Below are 20,268 nucleotides of genomic sequence, written 5' to 3' on the forward strand. Positions count from 1 at the left end.
CCATGCCATCAGAGATGTGAGCGGAGGAGGCGAGGAAAGGATGTGATGTGAAAGGAGATGAGGTAAAGGGGACAAAACACAAAACATGACACATGATTCCTTGCATCTTCATTTTAAAGTGATGCCAATTAAAAAGCTGCACCACAAAAGGTTTTTGTTACAGCCCAACACTTGATGTCAAATGTAGCAAATCTAACAAATGTAACATCTGTAACAATCTAACAAAGATCACAATATTCTTATCTTTAAGGTCAGTTTTAATTAAAGCAACTTTTGGATTACAAGGAGGAGTTGTTCAAAGAGTAATGCCCACTGATTTTCTATTAAAGCTTTGTCCCATGACTGTTTTTTATATTCTGAAGGTAAAAGGATACACCTGCATACACAACAAGATGCAGGACACAAATAGTCTTGTAGTAAAACAGGAAATAACCAAAAACATAACTGATACTGAAACACAAGACTAATCCTAAACTAAGGACAGGGGAACGATGCATATAAAAAGAGTAACAGTATGTCTGGAGCTCTATCACTGTGCACTGCAGCATGTGTAATACCGTGTGTCCACACAGTGACTGGCGGGCACAGTCAGCAGGGTGTGGAATAATGTCTGAACCTGCTGGTACTATGATGCTGTGATGGATGAGGTGATGATCCTCTGCACACTTTCTAACAGTCAGCACCTGCAAAAACAGTGACAGGCTGCAACCTGAGAAGCTTTGACTCATTAAAGGAAATAACAGAGGGAAGGTTTTACACATGCAAACTGGATGGAAGAATGGATTGATGACAGGATGGATAGTTTGTTTCTACTTTGCTACGATAAATTCATTACAAAAAAATCTTTCAATCCAATTCAGTTTTATTTAGATCGCACTAGTGGCACGGTCTTGGGTTTAGGGCCCACTATTTTGAGTTTTTAAAATTTCACTGCTTTTGTTTCTAGTCTATTATTATGTTTTGGTTTCCTTGGCGTTTATGAGTTTTTCCTGATTGCTTTTAGTTTCCTGTTGTATTAGTTTATGTCTCTAATTTAATAATAAATGACTTGAGGTTTATTAGCTCCCTTCCTGTTCCCTTTGTCATCTCCCCGTGTTTTGTCCATTTGTGTCTCTTTGAAGTCGTGTCTCCATGTTTGTTAGTCTTTGTCTCATCTCTCTGTGTCCTCCCTAATGTCCCATGTATGTAGTCGGTCTGGTCTCTGTGTCTGAGTCAGGTTTGCATTTCTGTGTTTAGACCTTCCTGTCTTATTTTGTCACTCTCTTGTCTTGTGTTTAGTTCTACTTGTCTCATCATCTGTGATGTTCCAGGTTTTATCCTCACTGCGTCTTTTTTGCTTGTTACCTGCTAAGTGTGCATATTGTGTCCATCTCCTGCTGTTTGTTGTTGCATGAGGGTGGATGCGCATCCCTTAGGGTTGTGCGATGTGACCAAAATCGCATATCCCGATATAAGACATTTATTGTCCGATAATGATATAAATCACAAAAGTTTAACATTTTCTGTAAATTCTGTGAATCTCGGGCAGCTCGAGTTGCGTGAAGAAAAAATATTGCCGTAAACAGTTTATTTTGTGACACCACGAAACAAACGATAGATGTTTTTATATCATCATCCGATACATATTGTTATATCGAACAGCCCTAGCGTCCCTCATGCTATGATTCTTATTCATATAGTTTAGTCTTCCTATTCTGGTGATTTATGAGTTTCAGCAATAAACCTATTTATTATTTTCACTCTTTGCTTCCAGAGCCCCTCTTCTGGGTAACTCGCCACACAGCGTTACCCATAACAGCCAAATCACAGCCGCCGCCTCATGATGTTTTATGGACCCTAGCTCATTTTTATGCCATCCATCCATCTTCTTCCACTTTATCCGAGGCCGGCGCAGGGGCAGCAGCCTAAGCAGAGAAGCCCAGACCTCCTTCTCTCCAGCCACCTCCTCTTGCTTATCCGGGGGAACACCAAGGCGTTCCCAGGCCAGCCAAGAGACATAATCTCTCCAGCATGTCCTGGGTCTGCCCCGGGGCCTCCTCCTTGTGGGACATGCCCAGAACGCCTCACCCAGGAGGCGCCCAGGAGGCATCCTTGTCAGATGCCCGAAACGCCCCAACTGGCTCCTTTCGATGTGGAGGAGCAGCGGCTCCACTCTGAGCCCCTCCCGGAAGGAAGAGGCCAGCCACCCTTCGGAGGAAGCTCATTTCTGCCGCTTGTATCTCGTTCTTTCGGTGACTACCCACAGCTCATGACCATGAGCAAGGGTAGGGACGTAGATCAATCGGTAAATTGAGAGCTTCGCTTTTATGCTCAGCTCTCTCCTTCATCACGACGGACTGGTGCAGTGTCCACATCACTGCGGCTGCAGCACCAATCCGTCTGTCGATCTGTGTGTGACACTGCAGTAAAATGTATATGCTTTAAGCTCCTGTATTGTTGTGTCTTATATTTGTTTACATGTAAGCATTATGAACTGTTTCTGTCATGGTCCAGGGTCTTTGACCTGTTTCAGTTGAAAGTATGAGTTAATCGTCTTCTAGTTTCTGAACACGTCATTTTCCAGTGAATCTGAGTTTTGTATTTATAGTTGTGGATTTCTGGTCTGTCCTAGTCTCTTCTCTGTGTTTTGTTATTCCTTCAATCTCCCCGGTCATGTCTCCATGTCTGTTTCTCCTTGGTCTGAGTGTCAAGCTTGTGTGTCTTAGTTTGTTTTTTCAAGTGTGTGTTACGTCTTGTTTTACTCGATGGTCTCCTGTGTATTCTGTTGCTTTTGCTTCCCATGTCTAATTTCTCTGGATTAGTGTCAGCTGTGATCCCACCCTTGGCCTGTTCCCTCGTTATCCTCCTTGTGTATAAATTGTCTGCATTGTCCTCTTTTTTCTGTTATATTCTTCCCATATTTTTTCCTTCTTTTCTTAAAGGTTTGAGTCTTCCTAGTTTTTTTGTTTTTGTTATTTTCTTCTTTAGTTTAATAAAACTACATATTCGTTTACTCCCTTTCTTCCAAGTCCTGCGTATAGGTCCTACCTCTGCCAGCCACACAGCCGCCATGACAGTTTGATTTTCTGTCATAGAGCAAAGAGGTGAGAAATAGGAGCCGTCTTTGAATATGTAGCAGAAGAACATTCTCACATATCACTAATTATATTTGCCTATGGGAACCGTTCTTTGTCAGTTAATTCAGTTTATTATTGATTGAATTAAGTTATTGTAAATAAAGGGTAGGAGAAATATATAATCATTAAAATAGGGATTATGCTTTTCATATCCACAAGTCCGCTTGAGTCCCAGTGATTTAAATTTCATCATTAGAAGGTTAGCATGATAGTTAGCATGATGATACACAATGTATTTAATCCATATCCAGACATATCTGATGTTTGCACCGTTTAATCAAGAAAATCAAACAGATTATGTGAATATTCAGTTTTAGCTGGTTGACACATTTTACTCATACACTGAATCACACAATAACTGCTCACTAATTAAGTACTTTACATTATAATACACCAACTACAAGGACGTCAAGCTAACTTCAAAGGAACGACGACTTGACTGTGTGAGTCTATAACAGAAAATAGCCAAGAACTAACAACAGATTTACATTTGCCGCTGTGATACGCTTTAACTGCAACTTTTAAAATCCCAAACTGTAACTTGTGCCGTAAGCTGACGTGTACCTCGCTTGAATCAACTACATGTTGCATCAGCACAGCCCACATTGACCGCGGCTTTCCTGTTCAGTGCTCTTGTTTTATCTTGTATATTTCCAAAGGATTTTTTTTTTCTTCAACCAATTTTTGAATCAATTGGAGGAGAACTGATTAGCTTGAAGAGAGAAACTCTACTGACAACTAGTGTTTTGGCCTTGAAGTTGCAGAGAAAACTGAGGTCTACGTTCAAGGAAGTGCCAAAGTTAAAATCAAGCTTAAAGAGATTGATAAGATGCAATTTCAATATGAAGATCAACAGGAGACCGAAAATCAGTTTCATCTTCAATGAAAAAATGATCCAACCTACAAATTTGGTCCACTTCAGCCCAGAGTTAACCAAACATCAATATGATTCTCAAAAAACATTCTGTTGTTACCAACTGAACACCGCTGACCATGAGCAGGTATTATTTCAATGGTCTGTTTTTTTTAAAGTTATGTGGTACAGAAAATTCAAAATGTAAAATAAAACTGCCCTGGGGCGTTTTCTGTTTAGCTTTAAAGAGATAACAATGTGATATTTTATGAAGCAGTCTCATTGTTAACGTGCAGTGGCATGTAAATTATGATATCTCCTACCATCAGTGTTTCTGACAGGAATGCTTTCAGTGAGGGAGTAAAAGCATATCTTTCCTTTAAAAAGTGGAATTAACTGCAGTTACATCCTCAGAAAAGCCTTTTAGAGTCTAAAAACTTGTCATAAACTGAGGAAGATTTCCCACCACTGGGATAATCATGTTTATACAGCATTATCTGCTTCATTCTAACTGTATCATAGAAGTTATTTAATGTGTGATAACAGCAGCTATGAAGATTAACGAGGTCACTTAGCGAATTAATTATTCAGGAAAATGCTTTAAAAAGGAGTTTTAAAGCGACTGGTGGTAATTCACTAATTAAATCTCTATAATTGGAAAGATGTTGGTGGATTATTAATAAAGAATTTAACACATCCTCGTTTTCAGAGTGTCTGGCTCTGTGGCCAGTCAGTGGCTGGGCTTAGACATGTGGGCAGGGTAAGTGTATGTTTGACAGTTATAGAGAGGAATTTGTAGGAGGTCAACCTGCAGCCGGTGGTTCCTGACAGGCTTTTAAATCCTTGTGTAAACACACTACAGCTCCCCAAACTGCAGGGTAACATTAACCCTCATCAATCAAACTTCACCACACACTCTCAACACATCGCAGTGCTTCATGCTACAATCTTAGCACATAGACATTTGCTCTTCAATCATAAAGAAACCTAAAGGTTAATGCTGTTATAAATCATTCTTCTGCACGTTTTCCTTCACAATTAGTGTTGAAAAAAGCCTGAAGATGTATAGTAACTGTACTATAGTGGAAAAGCCTGAACTGTTTGATGAACTGGTTTTATTATTTTCTCATGCTTTTTATCTGTTTAATAGTCGTCTTAATTTGCCGATCTTAATTTTGTTGTTACTTTTTGGATGTTGTTAATTCTGTCAACCTTCAAAATTACAAAATTAACTGTTTTCATTTTCATTTTTCACTGGTTGATTAGCTTCAGGAACCAAATGTACTTGTTTATGGCTCGGTCACAACAGAGTAAAACTAGGATGTCAGTCTCTTCGAGAAAAAATATTTTTTTGCTTTGTGATCAATTGCAAGTAGTTCAGATGAACAAGGTGTGTTAATTGCTGAACATGTTGCAATCAATCTGAATCAGTTATATTCCTATATAAAAGAAGACAGCTGAGCACATAGTGAGTGGTATTTTCAGTTAAATTGCAGTCCTGCAGCAACTTTGTATTTGCAACTTTGATTTATCAAAGTTAAACACTGTATTATCATAAACGGTTTAGTCGCCATTAGTATGGCGTTATTTTTGTGCCACTATTGACCCTGTGCACGATAAAATACTAACTTCCTGGTTTGAGACCGGATGTGGGGTTGTACATTTCCGGTAGCTTTCCTTTGCGGTCAATCGCTACTGCGAAGATATACTCCAAAATCATGTCCAAAACTCGAAAACGGAAAGATTGCGTTAAGTTACAAAGAGCAGAGGTGGGAACACTCACCACTGTTGTGTCATAAAAAAATCGAATGATCAATTTTGACGTTTAAAGAGTTTAGATCGATCAGTTGTTTACATCACTCAACACAAGCAGAACTGCATTACAAAATCAGAAGACACATCGTCCACATTCAGAAGCACATCTCTGTATAGTGACAGTTATTATGATTTAAACAGGCAAATGTTCAGCATTCGAACTACAGGTGAACTATAGTCAAACCAGATGTTCCCCCGTTATGTCGATATCAGCTAGTCAAGTACACACCTACACAGCATGTTAACAAACTGTGAAAAAAAGCCACACAAAAAATGAATGATTGCTGGTAACGGTTTCTATACATTAGTATTTACGAAGGGTATGTTGTGACTTACCTTCAAAATTACAGAGGTCCCTCGCTATAACGCGGTTCACCTTTCACCTCGCTGTTTCACAGATTTTTTAGTGCAAGTTTGAATGCTTATTTTTTTTACGTGTCCTGCGTCCTGATCGCTGCAGACGATCTCCTCCGTGCTGTCTTTCCTGTACAGTACAGAATTGCTGCATCGATCGCTAGCAGTGTGACTGAAGTGCAGTACTGTATGTCGACGATGTCTACGAAACGTTTTGCACCATCAAAAAATAAAATTGGCTACTTGATTTCACCTATCCCTGGTTATTTTTAGAACATAACACCCACGATAAACGAGGGACCGCTGTTTACAGATACTGAGAAATATAACATTTGAATCCCTTTTCTCTTTTGCTCTGAGGCGCGGGGGAAAAATATCGACAAGTCGATGAACATCATTTACAGATATATTGGGTAAATGCCCAAGACATCTATAGAAATGTAAATCGCCGCTTGATTCATTCATTTGCTTAACTTGTTCTGGACCGTAAACAGGGCGCGAATAGGACACCGGAAACAAAGCTCCCCACAGGAGTTTCCGCACCAGTTCTGTTCTCCAATCAGCTCAAAATGACGAAATGCAATATCCCAGAATCCAGTTCGTCCAAAACTCAAACGAGGCAGTGGCGGAGGAACACAGAGTGGCGGAGTTTGAAATATTACTCTTTCTGGGTCACAAAATAAACTTTTAAGATATTTTCATGAGAGAATGGTGCTGTGTAAACTTCTAATATCTGCTTGATTCATCAAGACATCACATATTTGCATAAGAGCTCTAACGTTTTCAGAGATGCCTGTTACCCACCAGCTGACCGCATAGCTGGACTGGCTGTTGGGCATACCGGACATTTGCCTGGTGGGCTGATGGTGATTTTTCATTTTTCATTTTTATGTTTGTTTGTTTTTGTAACAGTATAAACAATGAAAGGTGGTGGATTAGCCAATTGGTCATGATCAACTCTGGGCTGGACCAATTAAAATACATCCGTATTGAGAGGAAAAGGAACGCGATTAATCCTGTAGTTCAGCTAGAATGAAAAAAAGACAAAGCTGGAGTTATTCTGTCTTTATGCTGCACAGCTGCCTCTTCTCCCCTCATTCTCTCCCCCCTCCCTCTCCTGTTGCTACTTCAATCATGAAACCGATCAATGATCAGCTGATCGTCTCTCTTGTTTGTTTATCAACCACTTTGCGCCAGAAACAGGAAACCAGCAGATGTTGCACTAAACAACAACAGCAGCACGTTCAAGCTTGATAAGCTGTTGTTATCATTTATTTAAAAAATTTTTTTAATTTTTCCAAACTCGTAGTATAAGGACGTGTTGGGTGGCCGAAAGCGTAATATACTGACGATTTGTCATCGTAGCATTGTTTCATGTTAAGATGGTTACTGACTGTGAGTGGTCACAGACCTGATCCCTGTCTTTGAAGCAACAAAACTTTTAAATGCAACAAGAGTCCTGGTTCGCTGCATGCAGTCTTAATAATGTTATTGTTGTAGTCTCCAACCACAGTTTACTTTATTGAGACTGTTGCTTTAGGTTTAGACCTGAGAAATACTTAATTAGCTTTCATGGTATGAAACAGCTGCAACAAACAGGACAAAACACAAACTACAGGAGAGAGTAAAGAAAAGTTAATGAATAGCAAGAGAATAGAGGAGAGGTGCTCAGTGCATCATGAAAAGTCCCACAGCAGTGTCGACCTATAGCAGCAAAGGTTTAGAGTCACCTGAGCCACACCTAACTGTAAGCTGTAAAGATTTAGGCCAAAAGTACTGCACTAGGTTTTGACAAGAAAGTACAGGGTTAGGAAAAAGTAGGCTTTGATTATATGGATGGATATATGGATTATAACAATCTGCAAGAAGGTTGTCAGTCCCATACGAGTTAACAGGAGTGCGCACTGGTAATTAGTATGAGAGTGATAACCACTGATAACAGCCATTCAGTCTGGTGATGTTTCAAGTGTGTAGAAGATCCCAGCTTAATGACAGACCTACTTTCAGGGTACTTATTATTCTCAAAAAGGAGGCCGTTACCATGATTCCACAGAAAGGAATTAGTTTAGGGACTATCAAATGGTAAATGGCCTGTATTTATATAGCGCTTTACTAGTCCCTAAGGACCCCAAAGCGCTTTACATATCCAGTCATCCACCCATTCACACACACACATTCACACATACATTGTAGCCACAGCCGCCCTGGGGCGCACTGACAGAGTCAAAGACCGATGTGCATGGCCTGAAAATACTCATGTACATTTACACTTTGCAAATTTTAGGACATGCTGACAGCACCTAAAGGTTAATAAAACAAGTGTCTGAATGTTGATTTATTAATGTCAGGACTGGCTTTAGCACATAATAAACTCAGAAACTTTACTGCCAAATAGTAACAGGAACAAAAAATAGAAACAAAACAAACATATCATCATGCATGCACTTGCTTGCCTCTTTATAGCCTGTTGTTCATCACTCTAACAGACAGCCCTTGTAATTGTTCTTCTCACCAGCAGATCATAAATAACCAATAAATCACAGCCAGAGTCTTTATAAACCAATCAGCTCTGCATGTGTGTGTAGTACAGCACTTGGTTCTGAGGACCCCAAACCATGTAAAATCTCTTATCTTATCTATGTTTTCTTTCCAGATTGGCTGGCAGTCACACAGGTTGCAAACACACTCGTAAACCATAAATACACACTCAGCCATTGTTCCATGTTTCCCTTGGAGCAGATGATGTATGTTATCAGACTCCAAAACCATGACATGGGCCAAAAGCCATTAGTGCTGCATGAAATAAGGGGGTGTCCCTCCTAGTCCACACAGCCAAGATACCCGCTGAGGATTGTCAGGAAAAATTATGCGTAGTATTAGTTATGACAGATGGGTTTAAATTGTAGGTTTCAACACAATCTACACAATCTGCTGGTGATTGTGGAGTTCGTATGAGGACTGTTTGGTCCGCGCATCCCTGTAGGATGCTTCTTTAATGGTGTCTTGTGCAACAGATGCTATTCACTCATTAAACTCCAGTAACGCCCAGTTTCAAACATTCACACACGCTAGTAACATATTGTTACAGTCCATTTCTAGTCTGATCAAACTTTCTCCCTCTTCACTCAATCGTTGTTCATTTATCTCCATTTCTGTGTCAGTACAATTTTCTGTTGGTTCCCAGGCTGGTGCAGCAGGTGGAAGTAAACGCATCATTCAAGTTTAAGGATTTACTGCAAAAGTTAAAAAGCCACTTAAATGGTGGAGGTTGAGTTATGGAGTGGGTAGATCAGGCTGGTGAGTTTTCTTTGCAGAGATGAATCTCAGGAAGTATTTGATGATGCTGTTGACAGAGCGCTCGTCCATAAGTGCACAACAGGAAGATAAACTGATGGATCACAGGTGTGTCAGCCAGAGATCCAACAGCAGGAAGTCCTGCCACTGTCACATCTCAGACACACACACACATGCTACAAATTGAAGTCAGCTAATTGTACCTTAACTACACAGGAAGAAGAAAGCACGACTGATGTCTTTCTTCTTCCTTTTTATCTGCCCATGTGGAGCTAATTGAAGTACCCTGTAATAGAAGTAGCAAAATAATTGTAATTGTAGTATATTACTGATTTAGTAAGCTGTTAAATTACTGCATTCTCCAAAAAAGTGATAATAGTAACATACTAGACCCAGCATCGTTTTTTTAAATTATTATTATTATTTAATTGAATGAGCTTAGTATAAGTAAACAAACCCTTTACATGTATTCTTGGGAGGTCTACTAGTCGTGGTCTAAACTTAGCACTTACTTTCATAGCCTGGCCCTGTGATATAGTGTAAAGTGTTTTGTGGATCATCTTTTGTGAGGTGTGCTGCTGCGATAACAGTAATCATGATTTAACAATGACTAATGACGAGTTTAGAGAACTGGGTCAAGTAGTAGGTCAACTTTTTCATTTTCTAAAAAGTATTGTCACGAAAACAGAAGGCCGAAACGATGCTTTGCTATGTTTGTATGCAGTTGTTGTTATCATCCATAAAGCGGGTTCTTTAGCTCAGTTTGTGTGTGGACACACGTAATCAAAGTGAGACTGCACTCAGCTGCCACTCGTACCACACTTTTGAAAATAACAGCTGATGAAACAAGCTGTGGTTTTGTGTTTTTGTGCAATGGGCAGTGAGTTAAAGTGAGTCACATCCTGTTTTCTTTCTATAGTCTAACTTTAAACTAGATTATGTAATTCTGTAAAAACCATATAGACACTGAGGAAGAACTACATATTTCATAACCTTTTTTAGATAATCATGACGTTAGCAGTTTCCTCTTTTTCCTGGAAACAAAGTGGCACTATAAAGTTTTAGACGACATCGCGGAGACGCTTGAACAAGCGCACTGTTTGGACTCAAAGAGACGACCAAAATAATGAAGCTCCTGCTGCTCATCCTCACGCTGATGACAGGTAAGACTACTGATTACTAATATTACACATTCATTATTATAATAATTTCATGTATATGATGACCAGAAATTGTTGCCATTTACAGTCATGATAAAAACAAAGTAAGCTTTAAATTTTAGATTCTGTAAATCCTAAGGGTTAACATGTCACAACATAATGAAAGGTCTTAATATTAGGTATAAACAGCCTTAGATGAACAACGACACATGATTTATTACATGACGTCATTTCAGAGAAGACATCAGCAGTGATCTTAGAGAAGCAACTGCTGCTGCCCATCAATTTGTGAAGGGTTTGTAAGACTATTTCAAGTCATACAATTTGAAGTCCATCGTTCAAAATTTAGAGTGATTATTCATGAGTGGAAAACACCCAAGAGAGCTGCCAATCTTCTCAGAGGTGAATGTCCCAACACCTTTACACCAAGGTCATCTGCAAAAACTGGACATTAATTTAAATGTTTTCTTCTTCATTTGTTGATTCATTTTTTCAAACATTTCTCTGACTTGGAGGTTTAGAAGTCTTATAATCAGAAAAATGAGCAAATTGGAAAAAAGTTGAACTGTGCTGTGAGAGTAGTGGTGCCACTCTTAACGACCTTGAGCATCTACATGAAATGAAAGCCTTCCTGATAGACCAAAAATACGAAAAGATCAGACTAATGATTTAATCGGGTTCTTCTATCAGGGCAGAGGTTTGGTCTCTAATATGTACAGGGGGGGTGGGGGACTCCGGGCCTCAAGGGCCGCTGTCCCGTAGGTTTTACATATCGCCTTGGTTTAACACACCTGAATCAAACGATTGGTTCATCACCAGGCCTCTGGAGAACTTCAAGACATGTTAAGGAAGTATTTTTTGCCATTTAAATCAGCTGTGTTGGAATGAAGGACACAGCTAAAACCTGCAGGACACCGGCCCTTAAGGCCTGGCGTTCGCCCACCTCTGATGTAGAGACCGTCCCATCTTCTATTGTTTTGAGAGAAGAGGTTTTGACCAATTTTTAAAAAGCAAAAATCACAAACCTGTTGGAAAAGTTCAACATGCAGTTTACTCATAGTGACGACTGTGTAGCAACATCATCTCTCTCAAATCAGAAATACTAAAAATATTCAAAACAACTTTTTGTCTTTGATCTGCAGGTTGTGCTGTCGATGGTGATGATGAAGATGAAGTGGAGGCATGCAAACAAGGATGGGTTCAATTCACCTGCAAATATCCTGGAGCAAAAAAAAAATATGACCACGTCAATGTAGTTATTCCCAATAGAACAAGCTTACGAAGCTCTCTGAAGGATGTTTGGGAAGATAAAGGCAGATTTTCTCTGTACCATGATACAAAACATAAAACTCTCATGGTGGGCATCAGAGATCTTAAACAAAGAGACTTTGGGATATACAGATGTGAATTTGATCAAGGCTCAAACAGATCTCCTGTCAAAAAGAAATTGGAATCTGGTAAGAAATGTGATTGTTATTGTTGTTCTTGATGTTATTAGTACAACACAAGAAATTAATAACTAAAATCAGATTTCCTCACCTGTATTTTGGTATTATATAGTTTGTTTCTATCACACAACATAAATCATAGTTTGGAAATGTAAAGATTTATTACAGATTACAGGTGAAACGCATGTTTACATTACTTTGTTTGTTTTTTAATCTCAGAAGTTACTTTACATCTCAGACCTTTGAAAGGAAATTTCACAGTTTGCTCGTGTCTTCATCTGTTTCACACCTTTGTCAGCACACGAGGAAGTTAAAAATGTTAAAGTAGTGTGCGACAAAGTACAAGTTACATGTTGTGATATAATGAAGCACATTCAAATACTTTATTGTCCTTGTTTGGGGGGGTTTGTCTTTATTTTTATACAGAAAAGTGCCAGCAGCCATTTACTCAAACTGTGACCAAAGCAGCTAACATCAAGTGTCATCCAGATGATGATTTCAAGTTCGGGGTCCAGTTTTTCTGCAGAGGGGAGAATTTCGCCTGTAAGGATATTTTATCAACAAAAGGTCAGAGGTTAAACGGGAAATTCAGACTCACAAACACCAACAGAGACTTCAACGTGTCCATCAGTGGTGTTTCCTCACAGGACGCTGGTGTCTACTGGTGTGGAGTGGAATCAAAGGATGGAAGCTACAGAGTTTCAGTCAGACAAATAAAACTGGAGGTTGAAGGTGAGAAAAATAATCTAGTATGTGTGTTTCTATTTATGTGCTCCATATGTTTTCATATCTTGCTCAGGTATTAAAATGCACATCAGTCATAGTTGAAACTCCTACAGTACGAGGTAGAGGGTTGTTTTTTTTTATGCATAATCTGGTCAAAGGGTTTGACTAGTTTCTAATTATTTGCAGGGAATGATTTAGTCTTTTATTTACATTTTTAACATTTATTTGTTTCATTTCTTTGCCTTCTCTTTTTGATAGCACATCTTTTTTTACACACACACACACACACACACACACACACACACACACACACACACACACACACACACACAGTGTGTGCAATGAGTGCATTGGTTCTCTTTTGTTGATGTTCTTGACAATCTAACAGTTTTGTGTACAAATGTTGAAGAAAGAGGAACATATAGCATATTTGATAGAAGAATACAAATTAAATGTTATTTAGAATCTTTAAACAAAGAGTGAAACAGGACATTTCAGACACACAACCATTGTCTTCGGACTATTCTTTGCTATTGAAAGCTCATTATAAATGGCCAAATGTGAACAAATAATCCATGTGAGACAAAAATTCGTGCTTCAAAATCCTCTACTTTTTTGTAATGTTTGATCTATAAGTAATGAGAGTAACTCAGAGATGATATCCCTGTTATGGTCATCTAATACATTTAAAATAAATACAGGCAGTAAAAAAATGGTACAATCATTTCATTGTATTTTATATATTATGTCTCATGAAAAAAGAAACTAAACTTGGCAGCGATGTTTCCAAATAATGAACTTTTTTTTTATTCACTAAATATTGTTAATTTATCTGTAATAATGGCAGCTTGTTAATTTACTATTGTTTCAATGCACAACTTTCATACTTTTGTGTACCCAGACCCTTCCACTACATCCTCCACTACATCCTCCACTACATCCTCCACTACATCACTGAATCCTTCATCTCCAGCCACCAGTTCTACAACCCAGACACCTCCTGTGACAGGTCCCTGTGAGAAAGTGCTCTTATTGATAGATTAAAAGAGTCTGTCAGCGTATTTATGTGAATTCTATTAAACTCACAGTTCTAGCAGACATGTCTGTGTTTACAGCTCCATTGTGGGTTTTTTTTTTCTGATTTTTGTCTTACAAAGACTGCTCGAGTCCTCACTAAGACCAAAAAAGTGGACCACATCAGTCCAGCTCTCAGGTCTTTACCTGGCTGCCTGTCCGTCAGAGGATAGACTTTAAAGTTCTGATGCTGGCCTATAAAGCTCTGAATGGTTTAGGACCAAAATACATCAGTGACCTCCTGACCCAGTATGAACCTTCCAGATCCCTCAGGTCATCTGGATCTGGTCTTTTATCAGTTCCCAGAGTCAGAACCAGACACGGAGAAGCTGCATTCAGCTTTTATGCTCCTTATATCTGGAACAAACTCCCAGAAAGCCTCAGATCAGCTGAAACACTCAGTTTATTTAAATCCAGGTTGAAGACTCACCTGTTCTCAGCTGCATTTGAATAAAGCACCAAATCCACACTTTTAAGATTAAACTTCAAAACTTACATTTAACTACTGATTTTATCTACTGTTCTGATTTTATCTGTTTTGATTTTATATACTGTTGTTTGTTTGTTTGTTTGTTTGTTTGTTAATTAGTTAGTTAGTTTATTTGCTTGTTTTAGTCAATTTTAAATCATGCTTTTTATTTGTTCTTGTTTCTAATGTCTCTGTAAAGCACTTTGAATCACCTTGTTGTTGAATTGTGCTATACAAATAAACTTGCCTTGCCTTACAGCTGGTTCTCCTTTAACTGTGGTCATCACTGCGGCTGTCCTCGTTGCTCTCCTGCTACTTGTGGTTATTGCGGTTTTCACCTACAAATGTAGGTAAAATATAAATTTAAAATGCCCATTCTAACATAGTCATGTATAAAGTATCTAAAATATATTTACTTTTCAGTAGTCAGACACATTCAGCGGTTCATATATTAGTCAATTAAATTAAAAGAAACAAATGTAAGTCTGTCAGTTTGGACAGTTTTTTGTTAGTTAAAGAAAAATGTTTTTCACTTCCTTATTTTTCTCTGTCAGGTTTTTCATGGTCAAAACACAGAAAGAATGGAGAGGCACAGAACAAAGAAGTATGTATACATGTCTGTGTGTGTGTGTGCATGCGCATATATATATATATGTATCTTAGGGGTGCAATGATACACAAAATTCACGGTTCGGTTCGATACTTTGGTGTCACGGTTCGATATTTTTTTGATACAAAAAAGGTTCATGCCTTTTTAATTTGTCATTTATTAAAATTAGAAATATATATTTTAATATAATATATTTTAGTACAGTTTTTAAATTTAATGTTGCTAAAACAACAAAATAATAATGATAAAAAAAAATCTATCTGATCGAGGAATCACTCATCTTTGGAAAAGAGAGTTTATTACAGACAAATAGCTCTTTCCAAAATAAAATCTATACTATACACTTCTTCTGGGCTATATTCTCAGCAGCGTATTAAACAAAGTTTAGTTTGTAGCATGCGTGCTTGTTGTTTTTGTCTGCTTCCACTTGTCTTTGCACTAGAATGATGTCGGTGTAAATGTGCAGTCATATTCGTTGTGTTCCCACTAGTGCTGTCAGCTTTAATCTCGTTGAAATGACGTTAACGCCACAACGCGGCAAATCTCCGTTAACAAGTTACCGCGGATCGCACCGTGCGTGGGGCTGGACGGCATCAACACGCTAACGAGCAAACGGCGCTAATGCACTAGTTCCCACCCATGTAATTGAGCATTGCGTGGCACATCCAACATACTGTTTTACTTTTGTCCATGACGCGCTTACCTTCAGGGTCATACGTCACATGAAAACCAAGATAGTTCCAAACGCCAGATCTGAACGAGGGTGGGGGAGGTTCAATTTCGGGTAGCGTTGAGGCAGTTGCCATGTTGCAACGAGCTTAGCTTCTGTCTTGCTAGCTTGTGCTGCGCTCAGTGGATCTGCACTCGACAGTGCAGCCTAGGCGGAGTAGTCGAACGCAGATCCACTGAGCTCTCAACACAGACAGCATCGTCAGAAGAAAAGTTGATAAAATAAATTAAAAATTTTGTATTGTTCGATACATATGCGTACCGAACCGAAAGCACTGTATCGAACGGTTCAATATCGATACGAGTATCGTTGCACCCCTAATATATATATATATATATATATATATATATATATATATATATACATATAATAAAATATTATTACAAAAATATATATATTATTACATTATTATTACATATATTGTCTTTCCCGTGTAAAAACTGTTTTTCAGTAAAATTTCATAACCAGTCTAAATCAGGTTTACACATACGGCATTTAACAGGACAGTGTGTGCACTTTAGTGAAAACCTGTTTGCAAGAAACTCAAATATAAAATCAAGTTTACATACATGTTGTTGTCTCTGGCTGCTGCTGGTTATGTTTACAGTGATGCCGGTTTCAACTGCAGTGCTCCTACAAGCCCCTGAGCTGGATTTGCACCTGGGCAATAATTAGCAGGTTTTAGTGATAGAGAGCAATTCCATTTTTTAAGGTCTTTAGTACATGTAATGCTTACTATTAAGATTGTATATAAACCTTTTTTGTGTTTGTCATTTTTTAGGATAATATCTATGAGGCAATACACGAGTCTTCCCAGAAGTTCGTCACAACACCTGCAATGAAAACAGTTTATGCCACTACCAACTTCCCCACAAACCCATCTTTCTTCATGCATGAATCCAAAGTCAACGTTAAAAACATCTCTGGTGAGGCTGACTCTGATACAGATTGTAGTCAGTGGAAACCAGGCCAGCATGATACGAAGTCTACAGCAAATCATCCATCCAGAGTTTCAATTGACAATTTCTACTCCCTGTCGTTGCCATGCCACTGCGGCACTGAGAAGGGTTAAGTCCTGACTGCTCCTCTATTTACTGCTTGCTTTCTAGCTATTAAAATTTGATGATCTGGGAAATTTCAAACCTTTTCTTGATGCATTCAAAATCTATAAGAACTTTTCAGCTGTACAGATCTAGGGCAGTGACCTGGGTGGGAATGAATGTGATTATTTTGCCAGATCCTATGTTATTTACGTTTATATTTTTTTCCTTTATTTCACTTTTGTAATCCTTCTCTTCTCTATTTGTTTATATGTATGAAGGAAATATTCTTAATAAAAAAGCCATTGTTTAAAATGATGATCTGAAAAATGTAAGATGTAAAAAATATGCAAAAAAACATTAAAAGAATAGAAAACAAAATCTGAAAGATGGCAGAATACTTTTTCACAGCACTATATATTAAAAAATGCAAGCCTATTATAGGCCAGAAAAGGGAAGACATGGTGTGTTTGCCACCCACAGTTACCTGGACAAGCAAGGACAGAGCAGGCATCTGCCCCCCACTGTTGATCCAAACCAGCAAATCTACTTAAAGATATTAGGCTACGTTCACTCTGCAGGTCTTAATGCTCAATTCAGATTTTTTGATCAAATCCGATTTTTTTGTCTGCGTGTTCACACTACAAATAAAATGCGACAGCAAACGCGCTCTAGTGTGAACGCTCAAAGCGGCCGCATGCGCAAAAGAAGACGTCACATACAACGCGCTCTGGTTAGATCCAGAGCAATCAATATTGTTTGACTGATGGCCCTTAATATAAAGACTTCGGACTTTACGTTTCCCAATTTTTACTTTAAGTTATTTTGTTATTTACATAATAATGTAAATAACCTAATAATGATCCTTATTCCTGTTTTAGAGGAGCGGTGCTTCAAAGGATAGTTGCAGATTTCTGTCAGAATCTGCAGATTATACAGTACAAAGAAAATGTTCACGTTGTCTTCCCAAAAGTTTCACTGACATCTACACTGGATGGCCAGGAAGCATCGCGGTGTCTTCTCCGGGGCTGATAATTAGCGTCAGTGAAATAAAAGACGGATTTAATCCGACTTGACCATCAAACAGCAGTCGCTTTCTGAAACATCAGATATGTATCGGATTCAGCACCACATACGAAAGTGACCCAGATCGGATTTGAAAATATTGGATTTGTGCCGTTCACACTGTCATACCATGATCGGATATGGGTCGCATTAGGGTAAAAAAAAATCAGATTTGATGCGCTTTCACCTGCAGTGTGAACGTAGCCTTAGTGTCATGGTTGGCTGTGTGGCAGGCAGGAAAAAAGGACCCAAAATGCAAGACTCTCAGAGACAGGACTTAAACTGAAAACACAGCTTTATTGCTGGAAAAACTTTCTCATAAAACAAAACTCAGAAAAGCAAAGCAAAAAACAAAAGAAGACAAGACTTAGAACAGAGGTGCCAGAAAAATGGACATGACAGACACACACCGTGTTAAGGGTACAACAACAGAGAACACAGGAAAACACACGTTTTTGTGAATTGTTTCTTATTTCCTGTTTTATTCTGAAAGTTCATGTCTCATGTCAGTGTGTGTTCAGTTTTACCTCTCCCCTGTCTCGATAGCCTAATTGCCTCAGCTGTGTCTCCCTCCTGTGGCCCATTCCCTGATTACTCCCCGTGTATTTAAGCCCTGTGTTTTCCTGTGCTCTCTGTTGTGTCGTCTGTTTAACTCCATGTCCGTCTGCATTACTCTGTGTAACCCTGGTGTTCATTCTGCGTCTCTCCGCCATCTTTCTTTATGCATTTTGTTCCTCCTCCCGTGCGTGTTTGGTTTAAGTTTAGTTCTTTAGTTTTCCCCAGTTTAGGTTTGTTTACTCCCCGCTCTGCTCCTCCTGTTTTTGTCACCTTATCACCTCTGTAAATAAACACTCACTCGCACCCCAGCCAGTGCCTGCACTTTGGATCCTTTTCTTAATTCACCACACGACTGCTGCCCAGCCGTGACAAAGACAGTGACTTAAACTGAAGGCCAGATCACCAAATAAAGTAAAGAGAACAAAACTAAGAATAACCCTTAATACCAAATCAAACCAGCACAACTCAAAAACCCAAACAAATCATATGTTTAGCAAAACAGAAAAAGCTGGGTCACAATGACCCAGAACCGTGACGATTAGAGCTGCACCAGGAACCTTTTTATGCTATTTTTAAAATTATTATTCATTTGTTACTTCCCAAATGTGCACTTTTACTTGCCCGTTGGCAGCTTTTTTTTTTTACCTTTGTTTCTGTTTTTTGTGCATGGTCGCCATGACGTCAGGTTCAGTCGATGCTACTTTCAGCTGCTCCTTTGTTACAAAGGCTTTCCAAAGTAGGTTGCCATTTTTTTTTTAATCCCCATCCTGACGCAACCCCCATGGGATGTGTTTCCTCCCAGGATGAAACCATTCATGTTTTTAAGCAATTCTTCTTCATCGTCATATTAATGATTGTACCTTTTTATTTTGTTCTTTTCTTTCTCAGTTACAGTTTGTATTGTAGTTGATTTGGAAAATTTAAAAAAGCTTCTGATGATGATATTAAAAAAGTTTTGCATTTGCATCTCGTGTGGTCTTCTCGGTTTATTACAAACTGTATGTGTTTAAAGACTAAAAAACAATATTTTGTGCTTGCACCAATGCATCTGAATACATCAAGACTTAACATACAATACAACATATTTACAGAGGATGGTGCTGTCAGACTGAAATCAATAAACAACAATTTTAGTTTAATTGTTGTTTAAGATTTATAAATACAGTAGGACACCATGACCCTGCTTGTCCTGAAAAACACATTTTTTGTAATAATAACTCTCTCCATGTCTGCTGTCGTCCCTGGTTTTTAGTTCTTTGGAGCTTTGCATTCTTGCTTATTATTAGATGTTTTCTCTTTGTTTACTTTGGGCTTTATTTTCTTATTTATTCAATTAAATTCATGTTTCATGTTTTCCAATGTCATTAATGGTTATTTGTTAAAACTTCTTCACATTCTGCGTTTGGCTTCTTACCCTGTCTCACTGTCTGAACGTGCCCACCTGTGTCTCCTTCCCCCAGCTGCTGTAAAACCTGTGACGCTTAATCAGACTGCATCAGCCTTATCAAATATGCCAATCCTGCACTTAATTTTATAAACAATGAACGTATAGTATAGTCATGATGGAATGGTGCAAGGACCCATACAGAAGTCTGCTGGTTTTGGCGTAGCACCTGCCAGAGCAGAGGAGTTGGACGGAACCTGGTGTGATGGCTCTGCGATGATTTTGCCTGCCTGTTTCCTGACTGGATTTGAATTGAGGGCAAGTCTGCTTCAATAATTTCTTTCTATAGAGCTCACTGTCCTGTTTTATGGCTGATCCAAATTATGCAGTGATGGACGAGCAGACTGGATTATTGCAGTATATTTTACTAGGACACCGTGGATCCCAGAAACCTGAAAGTTTCCACAGCAGACAGTGCTGTTAAGTAACTTCATGGGGGACAACGGCTCCTCCTGTCATCTCTCTTCGAGTTCTGAGCATAATCATCTCTAACTGCACCACAAGGCCAGCTG

The 20,268-nt window shown here is 38.7% G+C and overlaps 1 protein-coding gene across 3 annotated transcripts; it reads left to right on the forward strand.

The window, feature by feature from the left end:
* Positions 1–10,486: 10,486 nt before the first annotated feature.
* Positions 10,487–17,032, forward strand: LOC102301115 (CMRF35-like molecule 8). 3 transcript variants are annotated; one of them, XM_042213729.1, is made up of 7 exons: positions 10,487–10,595; positions 11,735–12,049; positions 12,467–12,772; positions 13,668–13,775; positions 14,569–14,655; positions 14,864–14,913; positions 16,431–17,032. In XM_042213729.1, exons 1-7 carry the CDS (start codon positions 10,559–10,561, stop codon positions 16,719–16,721), a joined length of 1,194 nt encoding a protein of 397 aa, XP_042069663.1. In that variant the 5' UTR covers positions 10,487–10,558; the 3' UTR covers positions 16,722–17,032. The 3 variants fall into 3 exon arrangements, with proteins under 3 accessions (XP_042069663.1, XP_042069664.1, XP_014196930.1); XM_042213730.1 differs by having other exon boundaries at positions 14,569–14,659; positions 16,431–16,491; XM_014341444.2 differs by lacking the exon at positions 13,668–13,775.
* Positions 17,033–20,268: the final 3,236 nt, after the last annotated feature.

Source organism: Haplochromis burtoni, unplaced genomic scaffold, assembly GCF_018398535.1.
Source record: "Haplochromis burtoni strain Fernald_Lab_line unplaced genomic scaffold, NCSU_Asbu1 Contig_473, whole genome shotgun sequence".
Taxonomy (NCBI): domain Eukaryota; kingdom Metazoa; phylum Chordata; class Actinopteri; order Cichliformes; family Cichlidae; genus Haplochromis; species Haplochromis burtoni.